Source organism: Salvelinus fontinalis, chromosome 35 (assembly GCF_029448725.1).
Source record: "Salvelinus fontinalis isolate EN_2023a chromosome 35, ASM2944872v1, whole genome shotgun sequence".
Lineage (NCBI taxonomy): Eukaryota > Metazoa > Chordata > Actinopteri > Salmoniformes > Salmonidae > Salvelinus > Salvelinus fontinalis.
The window spans coordinates 32301045-32326907 of record NC_074699.1 but is presented as its reverse complement, the minus strand read 5'-3'; the positions used below and the strand labels follow the sequence as shown (position 1 = coordinate 32326907).

Here is a 25863-nt window from a genome sequence, read left to right as displayed (position 1 = left end):
GTATAAAACCGAGCACACCGCCATGCAATCTCCATAGACAAACATTGACAGTAGAATGGCCTTACTGAAGAGCTCAGTGACTTCAACATGACACTGTCATAGGATGCCACCTTTCCAACAAGTCAGTTTATAAAATTTCTGCCCTGCTAGAGTGGCCCCGGTCAACTGTAAGTCCTGTTCTTGTGAAGTGGAAACGTCTAGGGGCAACAACGGCTCAGACTCAACGTGGTAGGCCACACAAGCTCACAGAACAGGCCCGCTGAAGCTGCTATGGGTTTCCATAGCAGAGCAGCCGCACACAAGCCTAGATCACCATGTGCAATGCCAAGCGTCGGCTGGAGTGGAGTAAAGCTCCTGCCATTGGACTATGGAGCAGTGGAAATGCGTTCTCCGGAGTGATGAATCATGCTTTACCATCTGGCAGTCCGACAGACAAATCTGGGTTTGGCGGATGCCAGGAGAACGCTACCTGCACAAATGCATAGTGCCAACTGTAAATTTTGGGGGGGGGAGGAATAATGGTCTGGGGTTGTTTTTCATGGTTCCCTTTCCTGTTTCAGCATGACAATACCCCTGTGCACAAAGTGAGGTCCATACGTAAATGGTTTGTCGAGATCGGTGTGGAAGAACTTGACTGACCTGCACAAAGCCTTGACCTCAACTCCATCGAACACCTTTGGGATGAATTGGAACGCTGACTGCGAGCCAGGCCTAATGCCCAACATCAGTGTACAATCTTACAAATGCTCTTGTGGCTGAATGGAAGCAAGTCCCCGCAGCAATGTTCCAACATCCTAGTGGAAAGCCTTCTTAGAGTAGAGGCTGTTATAACAGTAAAGGGTGGACCAACTCCATATTAATTCCCATGATTTTGGAATGGGATGTTCGACAAGCAGGTGTCCACATACCTTTGGTCGTGTAGTGTGTATGTATGTTATATATATATATATAACAGATTGTTCAATCAATTAAATTAAATATATTAATTATGTGATATTTGTAGTTTATTAAATGGCACAAAGGCTGCGCTGTGCTAATCTGTGCCCGATCCCAATTGTTATCTAAGATTTCCTCTTAAAAAGATTCCTCATATTATAATAATAAAGGTCTCATCACACTTCACATCAACTAAACAAACTTAAAACATGAGTCAGATGTCCATATCGTACCCAGGAATGACTCTTCTAAATGGACCAGGGTGGCTGCATTCCATTACTGGTCATTAAACCTGTCTAAGCAGTATGACAGAACAACACCCATGGGACAGGCCACACACTATTATTACACATTCATCCCTGTGTCTTAGGCCTTTAGCCTTTATCTTATCTAGGATGTGGTGGTCATGGTGTACAAAACATTATGAACACCTGCTCTTTCCATGACACAGACTGACCAGGTGAATCCAGGTGAAAGCTATGACCCCTTATTGATGTCATTTATTGAAGGGGAGTAGACAGGTTAAAGAATGTTTTTTAAGCCTTGAGACAATTGAGACATGACTTGTGTGTGTGCCGTTCAGAGGATGAATGGGCAAGACAAAAGATTTAAGTGCCTTTGAATGGGGTATCGTAGTAGGTGCCAGGCACACCTGTTTGAGTGTCAAGAACTGCAACGCTGCTGGATTTTTCGCGCTCAACCGTTTCCTATGTGTTGGGTTTTTCACGCTCAACAGTTTCCTATGTGTATCAAGAATGGTCCAACACCCAAATGACATCTAGCCAACTTGACAAAACTGTGGGAAGCATTGGAGTCAACATGGGCCAGCATCCCTGTGGAACACTTTCAGCAAAAGTGGGTGCAACTCAATATTAGTAAGGTGTTTCTACTGTTTTGTATACTCAGTGCATATCTCTGATTTCCGTCAAACGCTGGCTTCCTCCCCTCACGGTGGTGTGTGTCTGCTCTGTATAAGCATCCACGGTGGAACACGTTGTGACGGCTGTCCCTCTCAGGCCTGCTGTGTTATGATCAGGAGGACCTTATCTCTGCTTAAGTAGATGACTGATAGGAATACCAGATGAACAGCCCTGCGGCCCGCAGCAGCTCTGTCATATACCACATATAGGGCCCTGCTTTTTGTTGCAGAAATGGAGGCACTGTGCTTTTACCGGTATTTACAGTGTTATCCAATAGTGTTGATGGAGGTAGAAAATCTTAGGAAATTATATTTAATTGACACAAGCTGTCTCCAATCAATATCTGACTGGGACTCGAACCCGGGTCCAGCACCTGCCAAGCCAACCCCTTCACCTGTTACTCCCAAGAGGTCCAAACCCCGAACCTCTTGATGAGCTCGCTAGGTGTTGGGTTATTGTCGCTTCACTACCCCCTTCCTTCGGGAGAGTGTGTCCCCAAGCTTTACCAACTCCCTCGCGAGTACATGCCACTCGGATGGCCTCATGGGCACCATCCCACTTCTGACACCAATGTAGTGAATTTGGAGGGTAGCCCCGACTGGGACTCAAACGCAGATCCAGTGACTGTCAAGCCAACAGGTGTTGATTTTATAGTCGCTGGATTCGGGTTTGAATCTGTTGGGGCTACCCCCGGAATTACATACAATGTATTTCAAATTGTTGGTTTAATTTAATCTCCCCTTTAACTTCCCCCAATTTACCAATTTTTAGCTACAACTTCCAAGTCTGTTGGAGAGGATCAGCTTGAGCTAAATAAGGTGTAGAATCACTGATCTACAAATAGTATTCCATGCCAAATTATAGTAAATAATAATATCACACGCACAACCAGACATTGATTGATTAGAGACCGTGTCACTTAAATAACATTTCCTAGGATTTTCTACCTGCAGAAACACTAGTGGATAAAGCTTGAAATACCAGTAAAAGCACAGTGCCTCCATTTCCATGATGTATAGTGTCACTGTATTTAGGATCCCCAGGATATTGAGTGTTTCCAGCAATGGCACAGATTCTGGTCACGGGTTGTCATGGGTCCGCTGTTAATAAAGAAACCATTTATTTTATTTCTGTAATGTTTATTTATATAGTAGTTATGTGGTCTTAGTTCTGCAGGCGAAACGGAATGAAGTATTCATTGAAGAAGAGGAGCTGTTGTGTGTTTTATTCCGTCATCTCCTTTCTCTCCTAGTCTGGACCCCGACAGCGATCCTCTTTGTATGCTACTGCTCATTGACTTCCTCTCCCTGCGCTCACGAGAGTACAACTTCCTCCTCCGGCTATACCAGGATTGGGAGGTGAGACGAGTGTGTGCCCAAGATTTTCCCTGTGTGTGACCTCATACCAGTGTGTGTGTGATTTCTGTGTGTGGTGTGTGTATTGTCTGATTCCTGTGTGTGTGTTTCCTAGGTGCACAGGAACCTGTCCCAGTTGCCAAACTTTGCCTTCTCTGTGGCTCTGAGCCACTTCCACCTGAGTCAGGAGGATCAGACTGAGTCAGAGGAGAGGGAAAGGCTCAAAGACAAGGCTGACCTGCTGCTGCAGAACGCTCTCATCATGTTCCCTGGAGGTTAAAGTCACACACACACACACACACAGGCCTGAGAGGGACAGCCGTCAGAATGTGTTCCACCATGGATGCTTATATAGAACACACACACATACACACACACACAGAGAAAAGAGACCTATGCCTGATATCTGTTTGTTTGTGTGTTCCCCAGTGTTGATGCCTCTGTTGGACCTGTGCACAGTGCAGCCAGACGCTGCTGTATCGTCACATGACTTCTTTGGACCCAGAAGCCAGTTGGGGTAAAACATCTGCTTCAACTGAGGCATCATGTCTCCCTGTCTGTCATGTCTTCCCTTTATGCACATCTTCTGTGTCAGTCAGCCTAATGGAATTGAATCATCATTTATTGGCATGAAATTGTATTAGAGTGACAAATTGAATTGTTCCTTCCTCCCATCTCTTTCCCTCTTTCTAGGCAGTCTCCTGCCCTGGCTGAACTGGTGTCTCTGTATGTGGGGCGGACACATACCCTGTGGAGGGAGGGAGGGGTCCTGTTGTGGCTGGAGGAGTGTGTTAGGGAGGTGTTACGACGAGTCGACACTAAAGACCCTCTGGTGGAGGACTGCCAAAACAAGTAAGAGCCCCTTGGACTCTAGACCACTGGCATTATTACCTTTCCAACCGCCCAAACTGTTCCTCATTACCCCATTCACCTCTATCCTCAAAGTAACACTGAGTATTTCTGTTCAAGAAGTAATATTCATTGATTCAGTGGAGCAATGTTCAGTGTAGATTCCAGGCTAGTTCACCTCCAACATTCCGTGCCTAGTGAAGGTCTACTTACCCCTTGCACAGTTTACACATTTTGCAGCCTTAAAATGAAATACAAAAATAGATGACATAGTTTTTCTACCATTGTTCACAACCTACTCTACATTTCCAATGTGAAAGAAAAATTATAGAACATTTTCCAAATTAATAAAATAAAAATAAGATGTCTGGATTGCATATGTCTTCACACCCCAGGGTCAATACTTGGTGGAAGCACATTTGGTAGCCATTACAGCTGAAAAAACATTTGTAATAGGAATCTACCAACTTTGCACAGATGTTAGGGCAACATATATCCATTGTTTTTCCCCCCAAATTTGCTCAAGCTCAGTAAATTTGGTTGGAAGTCATTGATGGACAGCAATATTCAAACCTTGTCTCTGATTTTCAAGCAGATTCAAATTAGGACTGAGACTGGACCATTCAGGAACACTCAACACCTCTTGGAAAGCCATTCTGGTGTGTCTTTGGCATTACAAATACGGCATTACAATTTGTGTAATTGTCCTGCTGAAATATAAAACTCTATCCCAGGGTTATGTGTTCAGAAGACTGAGACAGGGTTTCCTCTAACTTTTTATTTGGGCTTTGCACCTTTCATATTTATTTTGATCCTGACAAACTCCCCAGTCCCTGCAGGTGACAAGCATAACCATAACATGATGCTGCAAGCACATAACTTTGAAAATACAGAGGATAAACCACATTGCATTCATTCCACATATCTGACATGTATGACAAAGTGAAAAGAATGAAGCCTGTGGTACAGTCCACTTCAAATAATTCATTCTGTTTGCAACAAGGCCGTTAAGTAGTACTGGAAGACAACACGGCAGAGTATTGTGCTTTTTTGCCTGAATTAAAAACTACAGGCTTGGGTCCAATACAACACAACACAGAGTGAAACCCACTGTATTTTCAAGTATTGTGGTGGCAGAATCATGTTAAGGGTATGCTTGTCACCGGCAGGGCTTGGAGAGTTTGTTAGGATCAAAAATAAATATGAAAGGAGCAAAGCCCAGGTAAAAAGTCTGAAAACCTAACCCTGGAATAAAATGTACACCCCCAAGCTCTCTAAGCCTACCCCTCATCTCCACCACCCAGTAGGATCCACCATTGTAGTCCAATCAATCATCTACCTTTGCCTCAAATGGGCCTTATCCCCCAACCTTTACTCTTAACCCTTCCTCCTTCCCCTCGCTCATCCCTACTTAACCCTCTCCCACGTTGTCTCTCCTTTTCCTTCTCTCACCCCACATATCACTTTATTTTTTCCCCCCTCTCTCACCCTGCTTAACGGTCTCTCAATCGATTTCTCCATTTCCCACTTGCACCTCAGGCTGCCGAGGTTAGGGTCAGTGTTTGTACTCTATGTCTGTTAACCCCATGTTAATCAGAGTCATCTGACTGACCCCTCACGAGTGGAGAAGAGAGAGGTTACATAGAGAGGTTTACATAGAGAGGTTTACATAGAGAGGTTTACATGGAGAGGTTTACATGGAGAGGTTTACATGGAGAGGTTTACATGGAGAGGTTTACATGGAGAGGTTTACATGGAGAGGTTTACATGGAGAGGTTTACATGGAGAGGTTTACATGGAGAGGTTTACATGGAGAGGTTTACATGGAGAGGTTTACATGGAGAGGTTTACATGGAGAGGTTTACATGGAGAGGTTTACATGGAGAGGTTTACATGGAGAGGTTTACATGGAGAGGTTTACATGGAGAGGTTTACATGGAGAGGTCTACATGGAGAGGTCTACATGGAGAGGTTTACATGGAGAGGTTTACATGGAGAGGTTTACATGGAGAGGTTTACATGGAGAGGTTTACATGGAGAGGTTTACATGGAGAGGTTTACATGGAGAGGTTTACATGGAGAGGTTTACATGGAGAGGTTTACATGGAGAGGTTTACATGGAGAGATCACGGAGCGGTCACGGAGCGGTCACATGGAGCGGTCACATGGAGCGGTCACATGGAGCGGTCACATGGAGCGGTCACATGGAGCGGTCACATGGAGCGGTCACATAGAGAGTTTACATGGAGAGGTTTACATGGAGAGGTTTACATGGAGAGGTTTACATGGAGAGGTTTACATGGAGAGGTTTACATGGAGAGGTTTACATGGAGAGGTTTACATGGAGAGGTTTACATGGAGAGGTTTACATGGAGAGGTTTACATGGAGAGGTTTACATGGAGAGGTTACATAGAGAGGTTACATAGAGACAGGTCATAAAGTGCTCTTTGTGCTCCAGGAGGCCAAATGTTTCTGGGTTGTTTTCTCACTGTCAGAAGTCCTGAGCCCTATACTACAAATGTAGTTGGAGGAGTTGGCGAGGTAACTTTGGTCTGAGTTCAATTTGGGATTACCGGTTTCACAAATGTGGCTTACCTTTTAGACAGGTACATTCCTATGGTAACGAATCCTTCAGATCTTACTTGCTCCGAGGCAGGGTAACTCAGGGCTAACTACATGTATCCTAAATGGAGTGTCTGAGCTGCGAATTGAGGACCAATGAAATCATATTCCCTCCCTCTCTCAAAGATTGCTTCATCATTCACTTCATTTGAGGAAGTCAAGTAATTAAAGATTTTATTCATCAAATGTGTTTTTGTGTGTAAAAGAAACACTCATGTTTAAAATACCTATCACATTACACATAGTAATGACCGATGCATTCGAAACTTCACGCACAGTAAAACTTTTGTATGACCCAATACAGTTATTTTATTATAAGAGGGAAAAGATGCTCATGCATTGGTAACCACACCAAAGTAATTCAATAAAGACTGCACTTAGAAGTCTATTTCACACCATAGCCTGCTGAATTTGCCAGATAACTTTTCTTTCATTTTGATTTATGCACAAATGAAAATGTGGCACTGACTTGCCCATGGATTGATGTTTCAGTATTGTCGCAATGAAGATTTGGGCGTTCGACTAGCAGATTACCCCTATTCCTTAGATTAAATAGCATGCTTTAATGGAGAATCTCCTTGGAAAGTGCTTTTCAGTCTAGGAAAAGGCTTAATCTAGGTCTGAGAAACCATCCATACGTCTATGACAAATCTGCAAAAGTTATTGTTTCATAAGTGTTGAGGCAACACTTTTAGATGCAATGTTACATTTCGATGTCATTAAGAAATCAAAGGAACCTCCTGAAATGAGGCATATTGGCTTATTTCTTTTTATTTGATTATTATTATTAATATATATTTGTTGTACTTTTACCCCTTTTTTGTGATCCCGGCCGGCCAAACCCTCCCCTAACCCGGACGAAGCATTGTCAAATGTGTACCGCCTCATGGGTCTTCCGGTCACGCCTGGATTCGAACCCGGGGCTGTAGTTACGCCTCAAGCACTGCGGTGCAGTGCCTTAGACTGCTGCACCACTCGGGAGGACCTGGCCTATGTGTCTCTGACTTTGGTTTCCCTTCCTGTCTCCTCCACCCCCTAGGAGGAAGCAGAGGTACCAGAGTGCCCCCCTAAACATCCATCGCCACGTCATCCTGTCTGAAATCAAAGAGGCCACCTCCACTCTACCGCTGGTGAGAGACTCAGGCAACAGCCACTCTACTATACCCTGGCCACCAGTTCTGTTTCTGATTTAGCCCAGTAATCCATTGTCATGCTGTTTGTTCAATCAGAAACAGATTTGGCAACCAGGTTTACTCTATTATTATGTCTGTGTCTCATATACAGTGGGGCAAAAAAGTATTTAGTCAGCCACCAATTGTGCAAGTTCTCCCACTTAAAAAGATGAGAGAGGCCTGTAATTTTCATCATAGGTACAATTCAACTATGATAGACAAAATGAGAAAAAAAAATCCAGAAAATCACATTGTAGGATTTTTAATGAATTTATTTGCAAATTATGGTGGAAAATAAGTATTTGGTCAATAACAAAAGTTTATCTCAATACTTTGTTATATACCCTTTGTTGGCAATGACAGAGGTCAAATGTTTTCTGTAAGTCTTCACAAGGTTTTCACACACTGTTGCTGGTATTTTGGCCCATTCCTCCATGCAGATCTCCTCTAGAGCAGTGATGTTTTGGGGCTGTTGCTGGGCAACACGGACTTTCAACTCCCTCCAAAGATTTTCTATGGGGTTGAGATCTGGAGACTGGCTAGGCCACTCCAGGACCTTGAAATGCTTCTTACGAAGCCATTCCTTCGTTGCCCGGGCGGTGTGTTTGGGATCATTGTCATGCTGAAAGACCCAGCCACGTTTCATCTTCAATGCCTTTGCTGATGGAAGGAGGTTTTCACTCAAAACCTCACGATACATGGCCCCATTCATTCTGTCCTTTACACGGATCAGTCGTCCTGGTCCATTTGCAGAAAAACAGCCCCAAAGCATGATGTTTCCACCCCCATGCTTCACAGTAGGTATGGTGTTCTTTGGATGCAACTCAGCATTCTTTGTCCTCCAAACACGACGAGTTGAGTTTTTACCAAAAAGTTATATTTTGGTTTCATCTGACCATATGACATTCTCCCAATCTTCTTCTGGATCATCCAAATGCTCTCTAGCAAACTTCAGACGGGCCTGGACATGTACTGGCTTAAGCAGGGGGACACGTCTAGCACTGCAGGATTTGAGTCCCTGGCGGCATAGTGTGTTACTGATGGTAGGCTTTGTTACTTTGGTCCCAGCTTTCTGCAGGTCATTCACTAGGTCCCCCCATGTGGTTCTGGGATTTTTGCTCACCGTTCTTGTGATCATTTTGACCCCACGGGGTGAGTTCTTGCGTGGAGCCCCAGATCGCGGGAGATTATCAGTGGTCTTGTATGTCTTCCATTTCCTAATAATTGCTCCCACAGTTGATTTCTTCAAACCAAGCTGCTTACCTATTGCAGATTCAGTCTTCCCAGCCTGGTGCAGGTCTACAATTTTGTTTCTGGTGTCCTTTGACAGCTCTTTGGTCTTGGCCATAGTGGAGTTTGGAGTGTGACTGTTTGAGGTTGTGGACAGGTGTCTTTTATACTGATAACAAGTTTAAACAGGTGCCATTAATACAGGTAACGAGTGGAGGACAGAGGAGCCTCTTAAAGAAGTTGTTACAGGTCTGTGAGAGACAGAAATCTTGCTTGTTGGTAGTTGACCAAATACTTATTTTCCACCATAATTTGCAAATAAATTCATAAAAAATCCTACAATGTGATTTTCTGGATTTTTCCCCCTCATTTTGTCTGTCATAGTTGAAGTGTACCTATGATGAAAATGACAGGCCTCATCTTTTTAAGTGGGAGAACTTTCACCATTGGTGGCTGACTAAATCCTTTTTCCCCCACTGTAGCACCCTATCCCCTTATATTGCATGACTTTTGACCAGCCATAACCCTGGTCAATAGTAGCACACAGTATATAGGGGAATAGAGTGACTTATCTAATCATAGGATCATTTCCTTACTGCTTTATCACATGATCATGAATGGTTGTATTCATTCATTCTGTACACTGTATATCCTGTATCTGTATAACATGAAACGTCCCACAGAGTAAATGTGGTTTGCAGGAGAGTAGCGTACACATACACAACCACTACAGTACAGAGCATGCCAAATTATGCTGAGAATGTAGTCCTCTAGTTCAACAAGATAATTAACAACTGGCATACGGCTTCCTTATTGATTCCATGAAGAACCCAATCAAATATAATGATTGGACCTCCTCATCGAGAGGTCCTCATAACACAAACAAGATCAACGTTGATGTTTTGGGTGCATGACAATTACATCAGTAACAGTGTTAGTGAGGATAGGCCTTCAATATGTTTACTGTAATGGTGAATTGTGTGTGTTCTCTCCCAGGAGGTGACCACTCAGTCGGTGATGGGGTTCGATCCTCTCCCCCCGCTGGACTCAGTGGCCTCATACACCCGGCCTGAGAGGTAACCCTCCAAACATGTCCTAACTTGTGTCATTATACATATCTTGTGCAAGGTAGGGTATGTACCAGTGCAGGTTTTTACATAGTACACAAAATATAAACACTACCGTTCAAAATTGTGTGGTCACTTAGAAATGTCCTTGTTTTTTAAATAAAAGCACATTTTTGTCATTTAAATAACAACATCAAATTGATCAGAAATATAGTGTAGACTGGCAGCTTCATTAAATAGTACCCGTAAAACACCAGTCTCAACGTCAACAGTGAAGAGGCGATGCTGGGATGCTGGCCTTCTAGGCAGAGTTCCTCTGTGTTCTTTTGCCCATCTTAATCTCTTCTTTTAATTGGCCAGTCTGAGATATGGCTTTTTCTTTGCAACTCTGCCTAGAAGACCAGCGTCCCGGAGTTGCCTCTTCACTGTTGACGTTGAGGCTGGTGTTTTGCTGGTACTATTTAATGAAGCTGCCAGTTGAGGACTTGTGAGGCGTCTGTTTCTCAAACTAGACACTCTAATGTACTTGTCCTATTGCTCAGTTGTGCACCGGGGCCTCCCACTCCTCTTTCTATTCTGGTTAAAACCAGTTTGCGCTGTTCTGTGAAGGGAGTAGTACACAGAGTTGCACGAGATCTTCAGTTTCTTGGCAATTTCTCACATGGAATAGCCTTCTTTTCTCAGAACAAGAATAGACTGACGAGTTTCAGAAGAAAGTTCTTTGTTTCTGGCCATTTTGAGCCTGTAATCGAACCCACAAATGCTGATGCTCCAGATACTCAACTAGCCTAAAGAAGGCCAGTTTTATTGCTTCTTTAATCAGAAACAACCGTTTTCAGCTGTGCTAACATAATTACAAAAGGGTTTTCTAATTAGCCTTTTAAAATGATAAACGTTGATTAGCTAACACAACGTACCATTGGAACACAGGAGTGATGGTTGCTGGTAATGGGCCTCTGTACGCCAATGTCAATATTCCATTAAAAATCAGCCGTTTCCTTTTACAACAATGTCAATGTAACAATGTCTACACTGTATTTCTGATCAATTTGATGTTATTTTAATGGACAAAAAATGTGCTTTTCTTTCAAAAACAAGGACATTTCTAAGTGACCCCAAACTTTTTAACGGTAGTGTACATATATCATATGTACACAGTGCATTCGGAAAGTATTCAGAGCCCTTGACTTTTTCCACATTTTGTTACGTTACTGCCTTGTTCTAAAATTGATTAAATATATTTTTTTCCTCATAAATCTACACACAATACCTCATAATGACAAAGCAAAAACAGTTTTTTTGACATTTTTGCAAAAGTATTAAAAATAAAAACTGAAATATTCCATTTACATAAGTATTCAGAACCTATACTCAGTACTTTGTTGAAGCACCTTTGGCAGCGATTACAGCCTCGAGTCTTCTTGGATATGACGAAACAAGCTTGGCACACCTGTATTTGGGGAGTTTCTCCCATTCTTCTCTACAGATCCTCTCAAGGTCTGTCAGGTTGGATGGGGAGCGTCGCTGCACAGCTATTTTCAGGTCTCTCCAGAGATGTTCTATCGGGTTCAAGTCCAGGCTCTGGCTGGGCCACTCAGGGACATTCAGAGACTTGTCCTGAAGCCACTCCTGCGTTGTCTTGGCTGTGTAGTTAGGGTTGTTATACTGTTGGAAGGTGAAACTTCGCCCCAGTCTGAGGTCCTGAGTGCTCTGGAGCAGGTTTTCACCAAGGATCTCTCTGTACTTTGCTCCGTTCATCTTTCCCTCGATCCTGACTAGTCTCCCAGTCCCTGGAACATCCCCACAGCATGATGCTACCACCACCATGCTTCACCGTGGATGGTGCCAGGTTTCCTCCAGACATGACACTTGGCATTCAGCCCAATCTTGGTTTCATCAGACCAGAGAATCTTGTTTCTCATGGTCTGAGAGTCTTTAGGTGCCTTTTGATGGAGAGCTGCAGAGATGGTTGTCCTTCCGGAAGGTTCTCCCATCTCCACAGAGGAACTCTGGTGCTCTGTCAGAGTGACCATCGGGTTCTCGGTCACCTCCCTGACCAAGGCCCTTCTCCCCCAATTGCTCAGTTTGGCCGGGCGGTCAGCTTTAGGAAGAGTCTTGGTGGTTCCAAACTTCTTCCATTTAAGAATGATGGAGGCCACTGTGTTCTTGGGGACCTTCAATGCTGCAGAAATGTTTTGGTACCTTTCCCCAGATCTGTGCCTCGACACAATCCTGTCTTGGAGCTCTACGGACAATTCTTTCGACCTCATGGCTTGGTTTTTGCTCTGACATGCACTGTCAACTGTGTGACCTTATATAGACGGGTGTGTGCCTTTCCAAATCATGTCCAATCAATTAAATTTACCACCGGTGGACGCCAATCAAGTTGTAGAAACATCTCAAGGATGATCAATGGAAACAGGACGCACCTGAGCTCAATTTCGAGTCTCATAGCAAAGGGTCTGAATACTTGTGTAAAGAAAGTTTTTTTAAATTTATTTTTATAATATATAATGTGCATAAATGTCTAAACCTGTTTTTGCTTTGTCATTATGGTGTGTGGTGTGTCAATTGATGAGGAAAACAATTAATTTAATCAATTTGTGGGAAAAAGTCAAGGGGTCTGAATACTTTCCGAATGCACTGTAGCTAGTTATAGAATGCGGCTCCTTCAGATCGCTAGGTTCTTCTCTATAGGTCTACTTGGATCATCAATCCTGTTGGTGCCACTGGACTGAAAACCAAGAGTCAGGACAGTATCTGCTTGTGTTTTCCTAAGCAGAACCAATAACGCTTGGTTTGTTTCAGTCCACATAAGACTGACTGGCCCACTGGCCACTGACTCCATTGAGAATCTCTAATAAAGGTATATTAGAGTACAGTGTAAGGGGATGGGGGTGATCCATTTGTAGTGTTCAGGAGTGTGGACATTGGAAAGGCACACAGTTATGCAGACCGGGGGAGGTGAGTTAACCCTCTCTCTGTCTTTGCCAATGATGGCAAACGCCATTGATGTAAATTTGGCATAAAAAATAGCTTTGATTTCACCAGCTTGCATCTCTCCTCTCAATTTACATTTTTAGTAATTTAGCAGATGCTCTTATCCAGAACGACTTACAGTAGAGTGCATACATTTTATTACATATTACATATTACATTTTTTTTTTACATACTGAGACAAGGATATCCCTACCGGCCAAACCCTCCCTAACCCGGACGACGCTATGCCAATTGTGCGTTGCCCCACGGACCTCCCGGTTGCGGCCGGCTGCGACAGAGCCTGGGCGCGAACCCAGCCAAGCCTGGGCGCGAACCCAGAGACTCTGGTAGCGCAGCTAGCACTGCGATGCAGTGCCCTAGACCACTGTGCCACCCGGGAGGCTGGGTTCAATGGTCTATCCCTGACACACCCTCCCTTCTCTGCCTCCATTTTTTTTCTCCCAACTATCCCTCTCTTCAATCTCTCTTCTCCCCTCTCGCTGTCATCAGTTTCTCTGAAATAGCATGTGGTTACAGGAGTGTTGTTGGCTCCTGACTGAGGCCTCTTTCCTCCCATCTTGTGATAGCTGTTAACCAGCCGAGTCAGTGGTGGATGGTAGGGAGGCATCAAACCATCAGAGAGGCGAATACAGTGACAACGAATAACATGACAAATACCCTGTTCTGATGATCTCTGGTGAGAATTACTTAGAATGACAGCCCACCCATGTCTGAGGACAGCCCACCCATGTCTGAGGACAGCCCACCCATGTCTGAGGACAGCCCACCCATGTCTGAGGACAGCCCACCCATGTCTGAGGACAGCCCACCCATGTCTGAGGACAGCCTACCCATGTCTGAGGACAGCCCACCCTTGTCTGAGGACAGCCCTACTATTTCTGCCTGATGGTTGCTTGTTCCTCACAAGCTTTACAAACATGGCCACGGAGAAGTGTTTTGATTGATAAAGAACTGGGAGGTGTAAGTGGTTGAAGTAATGATTTTTATTAATGGGTGGGGGGTTAATGGTTACAATTTAGCACTGGATCTGTAACCGCAACATAAAAGCAGAGCATTCTTTTGGATTCAGAAAAACTATTGGACCTACTTATAATGATCTACAGTGATGTCCAAAAGTACTTAGACAGTGACACTTTGTTGGAATGGTTAATAATACATTATCATGTATTTCTATTGGGCACACATAATCTGAAACACAACCAAAACTAACTGCAAATGCATCCAACAAGTTTGGAGTATTACAAGCTTGTTGTAGTCGGGACCAAATATATGGGACCAAATATATGGGACCAAATACTAAACTTTTGACTACTTTAATACACATATAAGTACATTTGCCCAATACTTTTGGTTCTCTAAAATGCGTTGACTATGTACACATTCCAAAGTGCAGGAGTACAGAGCGAAAACAACAAAACGTGGACCTCACTGTATATGATGGTTGATATAATTTATGGTCATGGGAGAATCCTTATCAGCAGAAGAGTGTGAGAAACGTATTGCATGCTTGTGTTATCTTGTTAGCTTTCTCACTTGTCTCTGTCTTTGCAGGCAGAGTGTGGGAGCCTCCAATGAGAGCACCCTGTCACTTTTCTTCCGCTCTCTGCTGCCAAACTTCAACCTGCAGGTAAGTGAGTGAGCTTGGCCGAGGGTGAGCTACAGTAGACTAGGGGTATGCAACCATGGTCCTCGGGAGCTGCAGTGTCAGGCAGATGGCTGGGTTCTTTCATTCAAGTCCGTGCCTGATTATTTAGATCTGGAAACTCTGATTCCAATCAGTGACATTAATGGATATGGATTTGACAAAGAAGTAGCAGAGGAAGAGGACATCAGCAGACACTGGTCCCTGAGGACAGAGCTGCATGCCCCCAAGCGTGGCAAATCTAAGAAAAGGTCCGCTGCATCATAGAACATCATGACTGCTTGTCATTTGACCCCAATGTCCCATCTCCTGTTAATGACCTCATAAACCAACGTGTGTGTATGTGTGTATGTGTGTGTGTGTGTGTCTGTGTGTCTGTGTGTCTGTCTGTCTGTCTTGTGGGTTTTTTAACATAGGGCAGGGACCTTGAATAAGATGGCATGTGAAACACAGCCTCATAATGATAATATAGCTAGCATCTCCACCGTGCCTTTCCCAATAGGACCAATATGGAACATCAGCTGTTGAGGCATATGACCTCCCCACACACGGAAGAGTGTAAAAAAAGATTATAAAGATCACAGGATATTTCAGTTGGCACGTTGCTGCAGCAGACAATGAAAACATTCATAAAGTGTACCGAGAGTCAAAGAACCTGGTCTGTCGCCTCCTCACGGCTCCCAGATTCCTCACATACACTAATCCACGCTGTTGCTAGGCCACAGTCAGCGGGATGAGACGTCATCATAATAATCTCTAAACATTTGTGGGAGTGCTGAGCTAATGGAGACATCCTGGGCTACTGTTGGGCTGAGCTAATGGAGACATCCTGGGCTACTGTTGGGCTGAGCTAATGGAGACATCCTGGGCTACTGTTGGGCTGAGCTAATGGAGACATCCTGGGCTACTGTTGGGCTGAGCTAATGGAGACATCCTGGGCTGAGCTAATGGAGACATCCTGGGCTACTGTTGGGCTGAGCTAATGGAGACATCCTGGGCTACTGTTGGGCTGAGCTAATGGAGACATCCTGGGCTACTGTTGGGCTGAGCTAATGGAGACATCCTGGGCTACTGTTGGGCTGAACTAATGGAGACATCCTGGGCTACTGTTGGGCTGAGCTAATGGAGACATCCTGGGCTACTGTTGGGCTGAGCTAATGGAGACATCCTGGGCTACTGTTGGGCTGAGCTAATGGAGACATCCTGGGCTACTGTTGGGCTGAGCTAATGGAGACATCCTGGGCTACTGTTGGGCTGAGCTAATGGATACATCCTGGGCTACTGTTGGGCTGAGCTAATGGAGACATCCTGGGCTACTGTTGGGCTGAGCTAATGGAGACATCCTGGGCTACTGTTGGGCTGAGCTAATGGAGACATCCTGGGCTACTGTTGGGCTGAGCTAATGGAGACATCCTGGGCTACTGTTGGGCTGAGCTAATGGAGACATCCTGGGCTACTGTTGGGCTGAGCTAATGGAGACATCCTGGGCTACTGTTGGGCTGAGCTAATGGAGACATCCTGGGCTACTATTGGGCTGAGCTAATGGAGACATCCTGGGCTACTGTTGGGCTGAGCTAATGGAGACATCCTGGGCTACTGTTGGGCTGAGCTAATGGAGACATCCTGGGCTACTGTTGGGCTGAGCTAATGGAGACATCCTGGGCTACTGTTGGGCTGAGCTAATGGAGACATCCTGGGCTACTGTTGGGCTGAGCTAATGGAGACATCCTGGGCTACTGTTGGGCTGAGCTAATGGAGACATCCTGGGCTACTGTTGGGCTGAGCTAATGGAGACATCCTGGGCTACTGTTGGGCTGAGCTAATGGAGACATCCTGGGCTACTGTTGGGCTGAGCTAATGGAGACATCCTGGGCTGAGCTAATGGAGACATCCTGGGCTACTGTTGGGCTGAGCTAATGGAGACATCCTGGGCTACTGTTGGGCTGAGCTAATGGAGACATCCTGGGCTACTGTTGGGCTGAGCTAATGGAGACATCCTGGGCTACTGTTGGGCTGAGCTAATGGAGACATCCTGGGCTGAGCTAATGGAGACATCCTGGGCTACTGTTGGGCTGAGCTAATGGAGACATCCTGGGCTACTGTTGGGCTGAGCTAATGGAGACATCCTGGGCTGAGCTAATGGAGACATCCTGGGCTACTGTTGGGCTGAGCTAATGGAGACATCCTGGGCTACTGTTGGCACAAAGGGTTCTGACAGGATGGAAGGGAACATTGATTAGCTGGAGTTTAGGTAGATATTCCCTAACACTGGAGGTTTCTGAATGGATTAACCATACGACTCATTTCATGCCTTTTTGCTCTGTGGCCAAGCCTTAGAAAGTGCTTCTGAGTAGCTTCCTACTCCACTAGATCTACTGCAGCTTATCCACATTAAGTCTACAGTATCGTAACTTTGCCACAGAAAAACGGGTTCCTCTGTTGGAACTAACCAATATGGCCCATGAAGAACATGCTCTTGAAATAGTGTTTGCTTGTGCGTTTTGGACACGTCCGAGCAATGTTGACCCATTGACGATGTTATGTAGTGTCTGACTCTGACCTGTATCTGATGTCCGATAACACAATCTGATCACAATATACAACCAACACTTTGTGACGAGGCATCGGAGGCCTAACAAAGTTTGGCTTTATCATTTGATACAGCACAGATCGTGGAGACAGGATGACGAGGCAAACTTGGCTTTTGGTACAAGAACTCTTGATTGACTCTGTTTTGTATGGTCTAACTTGATTTGAAACAGTTTACTGCTATGGATTGGCTAACATCGCCTCTCTTTGATGCACTGTTTTTAATGGTGCATTACTTGAGTCCTGTTGAAGCAGAACAGAAAACTGTTGCATTTCAAGAGAGAGTCTTGATTCCTCTCCGACTCAGTGTTGTCCATGGCAACCAACGAGGAGGGCATGGACTGTCCACCCCATTTCCCCCTGCTTCTCAGGCAGAGTGGAGAGGATGTAAAGAGTGGGCAGTGTCACACAGGGTGCAACACACAAGAGACAGATTGTGACAAACACCCCTGGAGAGGATAAGCACTCAGCAGCCTGGCACCAGCAACCAGAGGATAGCCTATATTTACACACCACATTGTCTCTCGTCATGTTGACCTAGTTCAGAACATTCATTTGTCTATAAAAAAAGATCCACATGATCAAAGCATCAATGGACAGTATACATGTGTGGGAGTGATTTTTATATTTGATGAGGTGTCCCACACTGACTGGCAGTGTGTTACCATGTAACCTTGTGCAGTGGGATGCAACGTGATGTGAAGGAAGCAAAGCATCGTCTCCTATTATAGTCACTCTCCAATGTCCATGCTAGTTCGGAGTGTAGATATCCATGCTAGTGATCAGAGGACATGTGGCCAATTGTAAAGATAATCACTAATGTGGACCACCAACCTGAGTGTCCTCAGGTCCTCCTGTGCCACAACTGACCATGCAAGTTCCAGAAACATCCACTGACAAACAGAAACACATATGCCCAGTGTTTTAACCAAGAGGGACCACCTTTTTTATGCAGCTAGTTTTAAACCATCTTGAGACTTATCTGATTAGGAAGAGGAAGAGATGCAATTAGGATAAGAATGAGACAGTTTAGGAGGAAGAGAGTCTGCGTGCAGTTGTTTTATTGCACTAGAATAGCTACAGTGTTATCCAACAGGTCTGAAATCACAATTTAGGTGTGTTGGAAATGAATCTAATAAATGTATGTTGTGTGTGTGAAAACCCCAAAACACTTAGACACAAAACACTGACATACTGTATGTCATCTAGGGTCGTACAAAGCTCCTGTTTGTCTCTTAAAATTTATTTGTTTACGCGTGATACCTTATTGCAACGTTTGAAACATTTTGAACCTGAGTGAGACAGGAGATAATAATGTGGTGTTCTTAAGAGATGGTATTGTGCTTTTACCGGTTGAATTTAAGTGACACATACACATACAGTGCATTTGTGAAGTATTCAGACTCCATGACTTTTTCAATTTTGTTACATTACAGCCTTATTCTAAAATGGATTAAATACATTTTCTACAAACAATACTCCATAATAACAAAACATTTTCGTTATTGTAAATTCATATTTTTTTATTTATTTAAAAATATTTATTTACATACAGTTGGGCAAAAAAGTATTTAGTCAGCCACCAATTGTGCAAGTTATCCCAATTAAAAAGATGAGAGAGGCCTGTAATTTTCATCACAGGTACACTTCAACTATGACAGACAAAATGAGAAAAGAAAATCCAGAAAATCACATTGTAGGATTTTTAATAAATTTATTTGCAAATTATGGTGGAAAATAAGTATTTCGTCACCTACAAACAAGCAAGATTTCTGGCTCTCACAGACCTGTAACTTCTTCTTTAAGAGGCTCCTCTGTCCTCCACTTGTTACCTGTATTAATGGCACCTGTTTGAACTTGTTATCAGTATAAAAGACACCTGTCCACAACCTCAAACAGTCACACTCCAAACTCCACTATGGCCAAGACCAAAGAGCTGTCAAAGGACACCAGAAACAAAATTGTAGACCTGCACCAGGCTGGGAAGACTGAATCTGCAATAGGTAAGCAGCTTGGTTTGAAGAAATCAACTGTGGGAGCAATTATTAGGAAATGGAAGACATACAAGACCACTGATAATCTCCCTCGATCTGGGGCTCCACGCAAGAACTCACCCCGTGGGGTCAAAATGATCACAAGAACGGTGAGCAAAAATCCCAGAACCACACGGGGGGGATCTAGTGAATGACCTGCAGAGAGCTGGGACCAAAGTAACAAAGCCTACCATCAGTAACACACTACGCCGCCAGGGACTCAAATCCTGCAGTGCCAGACGTGTCCCCCTGCTTAAGCCAGTACATGTCCAGGCCCGTCTGAAGTTTGCTAGAGAGCATTTGGATGATCCAGAAGAAGATTGGGAGAATGTCATATGGTCAGATGAAACCAAAATATAACTTTTTGGTAAAAACTCAACTCGTCGTGTTTGGAGGACAAAGAATGCTGAGTTGCATCCAAAGAACACCATACCTACTGTGAAGCATGGGGGTGGAAACATCATGCTTTGGGGCTGTTTTTCTGCAAAGGGACCAGGACGACTGATCCGTGTAAAGGAAAGAATGAATGGGGCCATGTATCGTGAGGTTTTGAGTGAAAACCTCCTTCCATCAGCAAGGGCATTGAAGATGAAACGTGGCTGGGTCTTTCAGCATGACAATGATCCCAAACACACCGCCCGGGCAACGAAGCAGTGGCTTCGTAAGAAGCATTTCAAGGTCCTGGAGTGGCCTAGCCAGTCTCCAGATCTCAACCCCATAGAAAATCTTTGGAGGGAGTTGAAAGTCCGTGTTGCCCAGCAACAGCCCCAAAACATCACTGCTCTAGAGGAGATCTGCATGGAGGAATGGGCCAAAATACCAGCAACAGTGTGTGAAAACCTTGTGAAGACTTACAGAAAACGTTTGACCTCTGTCATTGCCAACAAAGGGTATATAACAAAGTATTGAGATAAACTTTTGTTATTGACCAAATACTTATTTTCCACCATAATTTGCAAATAAATTCATAAAAAATCCTACAATGTGTTTTTCTGGATTTTTTTTCTCATTTTGTCTGTCATAGTTGAAGTGTACCTATGATGAAAATTACAGGCCTCTCTCATCTTTTTAAGTGGGAGAACTTGCACAATTGGTGGCTGACTAAATACTTTTTTGCCCCACTAAGTATTCTGACCCTTTGCTATGAGATTTGAAATTGAGCTCAGGTGCATGCCCACTTAACCCAGAAGCCAGCCGTACCAATGTGGAAACACAGTACACCTGGCAACCGTGCCAGCATGCACTGCGCCCGGCCCACCACAGGAGTCGCTAGTGCGCGCTGGGCCAATTGTGCGCCGCCCCATGGGTCTCCCGGTCGCGGCCGGCTACGACAGAGCCTAGACTCGAACCCAGACTCTCTAGTGGCACAGCTAGAACTGCGATGCAGTGGCTTAGACCACTGCGCCACTCGGGTGGCCCCTCCATTGATCATCCTTGAGATGTTTAAATAACTTGATTGGAGTCCACCTGTGGTAAATTCAATTGATTGAACATGATTTGGAAAGGCACACACCTGTCTATGTAACATCCCACAGTTGACAGTGCATTTCAGTGCAAAAACCAAGCCATGAGGTCAAAGGAATTGTCTGTAGAGCTCCGAGACAGGATTGTGTCGAGGCACAGATCTGGGGAAGGGTAGCAACATTTTTTTGCAGCATTGAAGGTCCCCAAGAACACAGGGGCCTGCGTCATTCTTAAATGGAAGAAGTTTGGAACCACCAAGACTCTAGAGCTGGCTGCCTGGCCAAACTGAACAATCGGGAGAGAAGGGCCTTGGTCAGGGAGGTGACCAAGAACCACCAATCAGGCATTTATGGTTGAGTGCCCAGACGGAAGCCAATCCACAGTAAAAGGCACATGACAGCCCGCTTGGAGTTTGCCAAAAGGCAACTAAAGAATCTCAGACAATGAGAAACTAGATTCTCTGGTCTGATGAAACCAAGACTGAACTCTTTGGCCTGAATGCCAAGCGTTACGTCTGGAGGAAACCTGGCAGCATCATGCTTTGGAGGTGTCTTTCAGTGGGAGGGAGTGGGAGACTAGTCAGGATCGAGGGAAAGATGAACGGAGCAAAATAAAGAGATCCTTGATGAAAACCTGCTCCAGAGTGCTCAGTACCTCAGACTGGGGCGAAGTTTCACCTTTCAACAGGACAACGACCCTAAGCACACAGCCAAGACAATGCAGGAGTTGCTTCGGGACAAGTCTCAATGTCCTTGAGTGGCTCAGCCAGAGCCCAACTTGAACCCGAGGAATACAGGTGTACCAAGCTTGTAGTGTCATTACCAAGAAGACTCGAGGCTGTAATCACTGCTAAAGGTGCTACAATAAAGTACTGAGTTAAGGGTCTGTAAATGTGATACTTAAAAAGATATACAACTTTTTTTGCTTCGTCATTATGGGGTATTGTGGGTAGATTAATGAGGGGGAAAACGATTTATTCCATTTTAGAATAAGGCTGTAATGTAACAACATGTATAAAAAGTCAAGGGATCTGAATACTTTCTGAATGCACTGTATACACACACACTTCCGTATTATCATGTTCAGTGATGATTAGAATTACTGCTCACTCTCTAGTCACTGTCTCTGCAGGGTGAGCCGATGCCGCAGGATGACCTGGAAGTAGCTCAGGCAGGTCGGGAGCTGAACCAGGAAGTAAATCGTCTGATGGTGGCCATGAGGGACATGCTAGCCAATATCCAGTTTCAGGAGCCACCTAGAGATGACAACCCTGACAGAGACGAGGGGGAGTGGGACTGAGATGAGGAGGAGGACACAGAGAGAGGTGGAGTGAGACTTGAGGGAGGGGTACATAGAGATGCGAATGGATAGAAGAAAATAAAAGGTTGATTAAGATGAATGAAGATGGAATACAGCAGGGAGGTAGGAGGATGAAGAGTGAGTGAGGGAATAGATTCAGTGAGGGTAGCAATAACCGATGTACTGTAACCTTAAAGAAAGAAAAGGCAGGTCATCTATATGACCCAAACATCAAACCAACTCTCCCTTTCTGATATAGGCACAGTAGTATCACCTCTTCCTCATGTCATAGTCAGTCAGTCCATCAACCCTCTCTCCTTCCTCATGTTGTCCCATTCTCTTTCCTCAGGACAGTTGTTTTTACTGATCTAGAAGATCAGGAGGCTGCGTTCATCAAGACAAAAACTCCCTTTTCAGTTTTTTAAAAGAACATTGCTTATCAGAAAAATGAATATTGTGTTTCATCAGAATGATGCCCTACTGCTACAGTATATCTGAAGTGGAATTATTTATGATTGAATAAATCCATATGGTGTTGTCTTAGCAACCAAACGTCGTACACACATTGACAGTCTACTGCCATACGGGTTGATGAGAGTCAGGATAAAGGTTAATGAGCGTCTGATAAGTCAGAATTATACAGTAATTCACCTTATGAGTGGAACAAATGGACTTAACTTCTTATTCCATTTTTAATATTGGCCATAACAACTTTGATTTTTAACTTCAACTCCCAATTAACCCTGTTTATCATTGAATATAAAATGCTGTTGTCTTAGCAATCTGATTTTGAGGATAAAATTCAAACTGATCAGGATATTTTTCTGTTGTGATTCTCTATAAAGAGGTATTTTTAACCTTACCTGAAATCAATTCTAGGCTGTTTATTAACTAGGGCCCGAAGTTGGTCCCAATGAGGTCATGTTGGCAGGAAAAACTACTGGCCCAAGTCATCTGTTAATGTCAGGAATGGATTGCATCCAACCCACTACTGTAAATACACTGCTTAGAAATCATGTATTACACAAACTAATGTAAAGACAATAAACTTGATGTGCATATGATTCAATATTGTCTTAAGTAAAAATACATATTTCATAATTAATCTCTTTCCAGGCCAATAGGTGGTTCATTCTGTGTCTTAGCCTCCCAAGCCGCCTGATCATGAGTGTTTGCTACACGGTGAGTGGTAATCAGTCTAGAAATTACAAGGCTATCTGTGTCTACCATCCAAAAATAAATGTCCTTTCACTTATCTTGAAGTCTTTGATGCTGAGAAGATTAACTGGTAGGTGTTATCTGATATGCAGTCAGTCAGTTGTTGCTAATGCATCTGCCATTACTCAATCTGAGGACACTGCCTCTCAGGTTCGCGTTAAAATAGAGCAGTGTTTCCCAAACTTGGTCCTCGGCACCCCAAGGGGTGCACGTTGTGGTTTTGCCCTAACATTACACAGCTGATGCAAATTATCAAAGCTTGATGATTAGTTGATCATTTGAATCAGCTGTGTAGTGCTAGGGGGGAAAACTAAACGTTCACTTCCTGGGGTCCCGAAGACCAAGTTTAGGAAACCCTGCAATAGAGAGTCTTACGTACCGTTGAAGTAGAAAGTTTACATACACTTAGGTTGGAGTCATTAAAACTAGTTTTTCAACCACTCCACAAATGTCTTGTTAACAAACTATAGTTTTGGCAAGTCGGTTAGGACATCTACTTTGTGCATGACAAGTAATTTTTCTAACAATTGTTTACAGACAGATTATTTCACTTATAATTCACTGTATCACAATTCCAGTGGGTCAGAAGTTTACGTATACTAAGTTGGCTGCTTTTAAGCAGCTTGGAAAATTCCAGATAATGATGTTATGGCTTTAGAAGCTTCTGATAGGCTAATTGACATCATTTGAGTGTACCTGTGGATGTATTTCAAGGCCTACCTTCAAACTCAGTGCCTCTTTGCTTGACATCATGGGAAATTCAAAAGAAATCAGCCAAGAACTCAGGAAAAAAATTGTAGACCTCCACAAGTGTGGTTCATCCTTGGGAGCAATTTCCAAACGCCTGAAGGTACCACGTTCATCTGTACAAACAATAGTACGCAAGTATAAACACCATGGGACCACGCAGAAAAGTGCAAATCAATTCCAGAACAACAGCAAGGACCTTGTGAAGATGCTGGAGGAAGCAGGTACAGTTGAAGTCGGAATGTACTTAAGTATCAAAAGTGAAAGTATAAATCAATTCAAGCTCCTTATATTAAGAAAACCAGACGGCACAATTGGCAAAAAAATGGAACATGGTCCAATTCACACACTTATCAAGAGAACATCCCTGGTTATCCCTACAGCCTCTGATCTGGCGGACTCACTAAACACAAATCTTTTGTTTGTAAATTATGTCTGAGTGTTGGAGTGTGCCCCTGGCTATCCGCCAATAAAAATAAGAACATGGGGCGTCTGGTTTGCTTAATGTAAGCAATGTGAAATTATTTATACTTTTACTTTTGATACTTAAGTATATTTAAAACCAAATACTTTGACTTTTACTAAAGTAGGATTTTATTGGGTGACGTTCACTTTTACTTTTACTTTAGTCATATTCTATTAAGGCAGCTTTACTTTTACTCAAGTATGACAATTGGGTACTTTGTCCACCACTGTATCATATTACTTTTGATATTTTATTTCCTCCGTCTTTTGGTTGTGTGTCACTGATTCTTCCAAGTAATTTGATAAGTGAGATGTTTCCCGGGGGTTTAAAAGAGTCCAAGTTATTGTTCTTGAAAGACCATCTGGCAAAAGGAAGAGACCATCCCATACTCATTTGCATAATTGCCTAGTTTTCATTCCCTTGAAATAGTCCAGAAATATGCCGTTTCCTATCAGAGGATGTATAAATGAAAGCAGAGTCAATGGGTACACCGCAGCTCACACACACACTCAAAACCGTACTCGCTTAAAAGACACCCACATCAACAACACGCATACATCCACTCTGTACTGTTTTTGCATAGAACCACATGGTGTAATGCTGTGGGTGCAGTTGGTAGACTGCTGTTCAAACGAGGGCCTTGTTCCAGAGTTTACCTGGAGCTACTGCAGTGCCTGGGTCACGAGGGGTGTTCATGTGAGGTCTACCCTCTTCCCTGCTAAGACATGTCCCCACGAGCAAATGGTCGGTAGTGTTCACTGTGATATGAAGTACATTCCCAGTTCTATGTGAGCCTCGGTGTCAGAGGAGGATGGGACTATCAGAGACATACCAGTGGGGAGAACAAGTATTGGATACACTGCCGATTTTGCAGGTTTTCCTACTTACAAAGCATGTAGATGTCTGTCATTTTTATCATAGGTACACTTCAACTGTGAGAGACGGAATCTAAAACAAAAATCCAGAAAATCACATTGTATGATTTCGGTAATTAATTTGCATTTTATTGCATGACATAAGTATTTGATACATCAGAAAAGCAGAACTTAATATTTTGGTACAGAAACCTTTGTTTGCAATTACAGAGATCATACGTTTCCTGTAGTTCTTGACCAGGTTTGCACACACTGCAGCAGGGATTTTGGCCCACTCCTCCATACAGACCTTCTCCAGATCCTTCAGGTTTCGGGGCTGTCGCTGGGCAATACGGACTTTCAGCTCCCTCCAAAGATTTTCTATTGGGTTCAGGTCTG

The 25863-nt window shown here is 43.8% G+C and overlaps 1 protein-coding gene across 2 annotated transcripts in view; it reads left to right on the top strand.

Annotated features, from left to right (window-relative positions):
* Positions 1–23243, top strand: part of tcf25 (transcription factor 25 (basic helix-loop-helix)) — a 34552-nt gene extending 11309 nt beyond the window's left edge. Inside the window, exons 11-19 of one of the 2 annotated variants that reach the window (XM_055899990.1) lie at positions 3109–3214; positions 3327–3486; positions 3641–3728; positions 3905–4063; positions 7723–7813; positions 10082–10161; positions 14704–14779; positions 22012–22204; positions 22529–23243. In XM_055899990.1, the coding sequence (XP_055755965.1) occupies positions 3109–3214; positions 3327–3486; positions 3641–3728; positions 3905–4063; positions 7723–7813; positions 10082–10161; positions 14704–14779; positions 22012–22179 (928 nt within the window). In that variant the 3' untranslated portion in view covers positions 22180–22204; positions 22529–23243. Of the gene's footprint in view, positions 1–3108; positions 3215–3326; positions 3487–3640; positions 3729–3904; positions 4064–7722; positions 7814–10081; positions 10162–14703; positions 14780–22011 lie in introns of both variants that reach the window. The other variant, XM_055899989.1, reaches the window with a different exon arrangement.
* The last annotated feature ends 2620 nt before the right edge of the window (positions 23244–25863 follow it).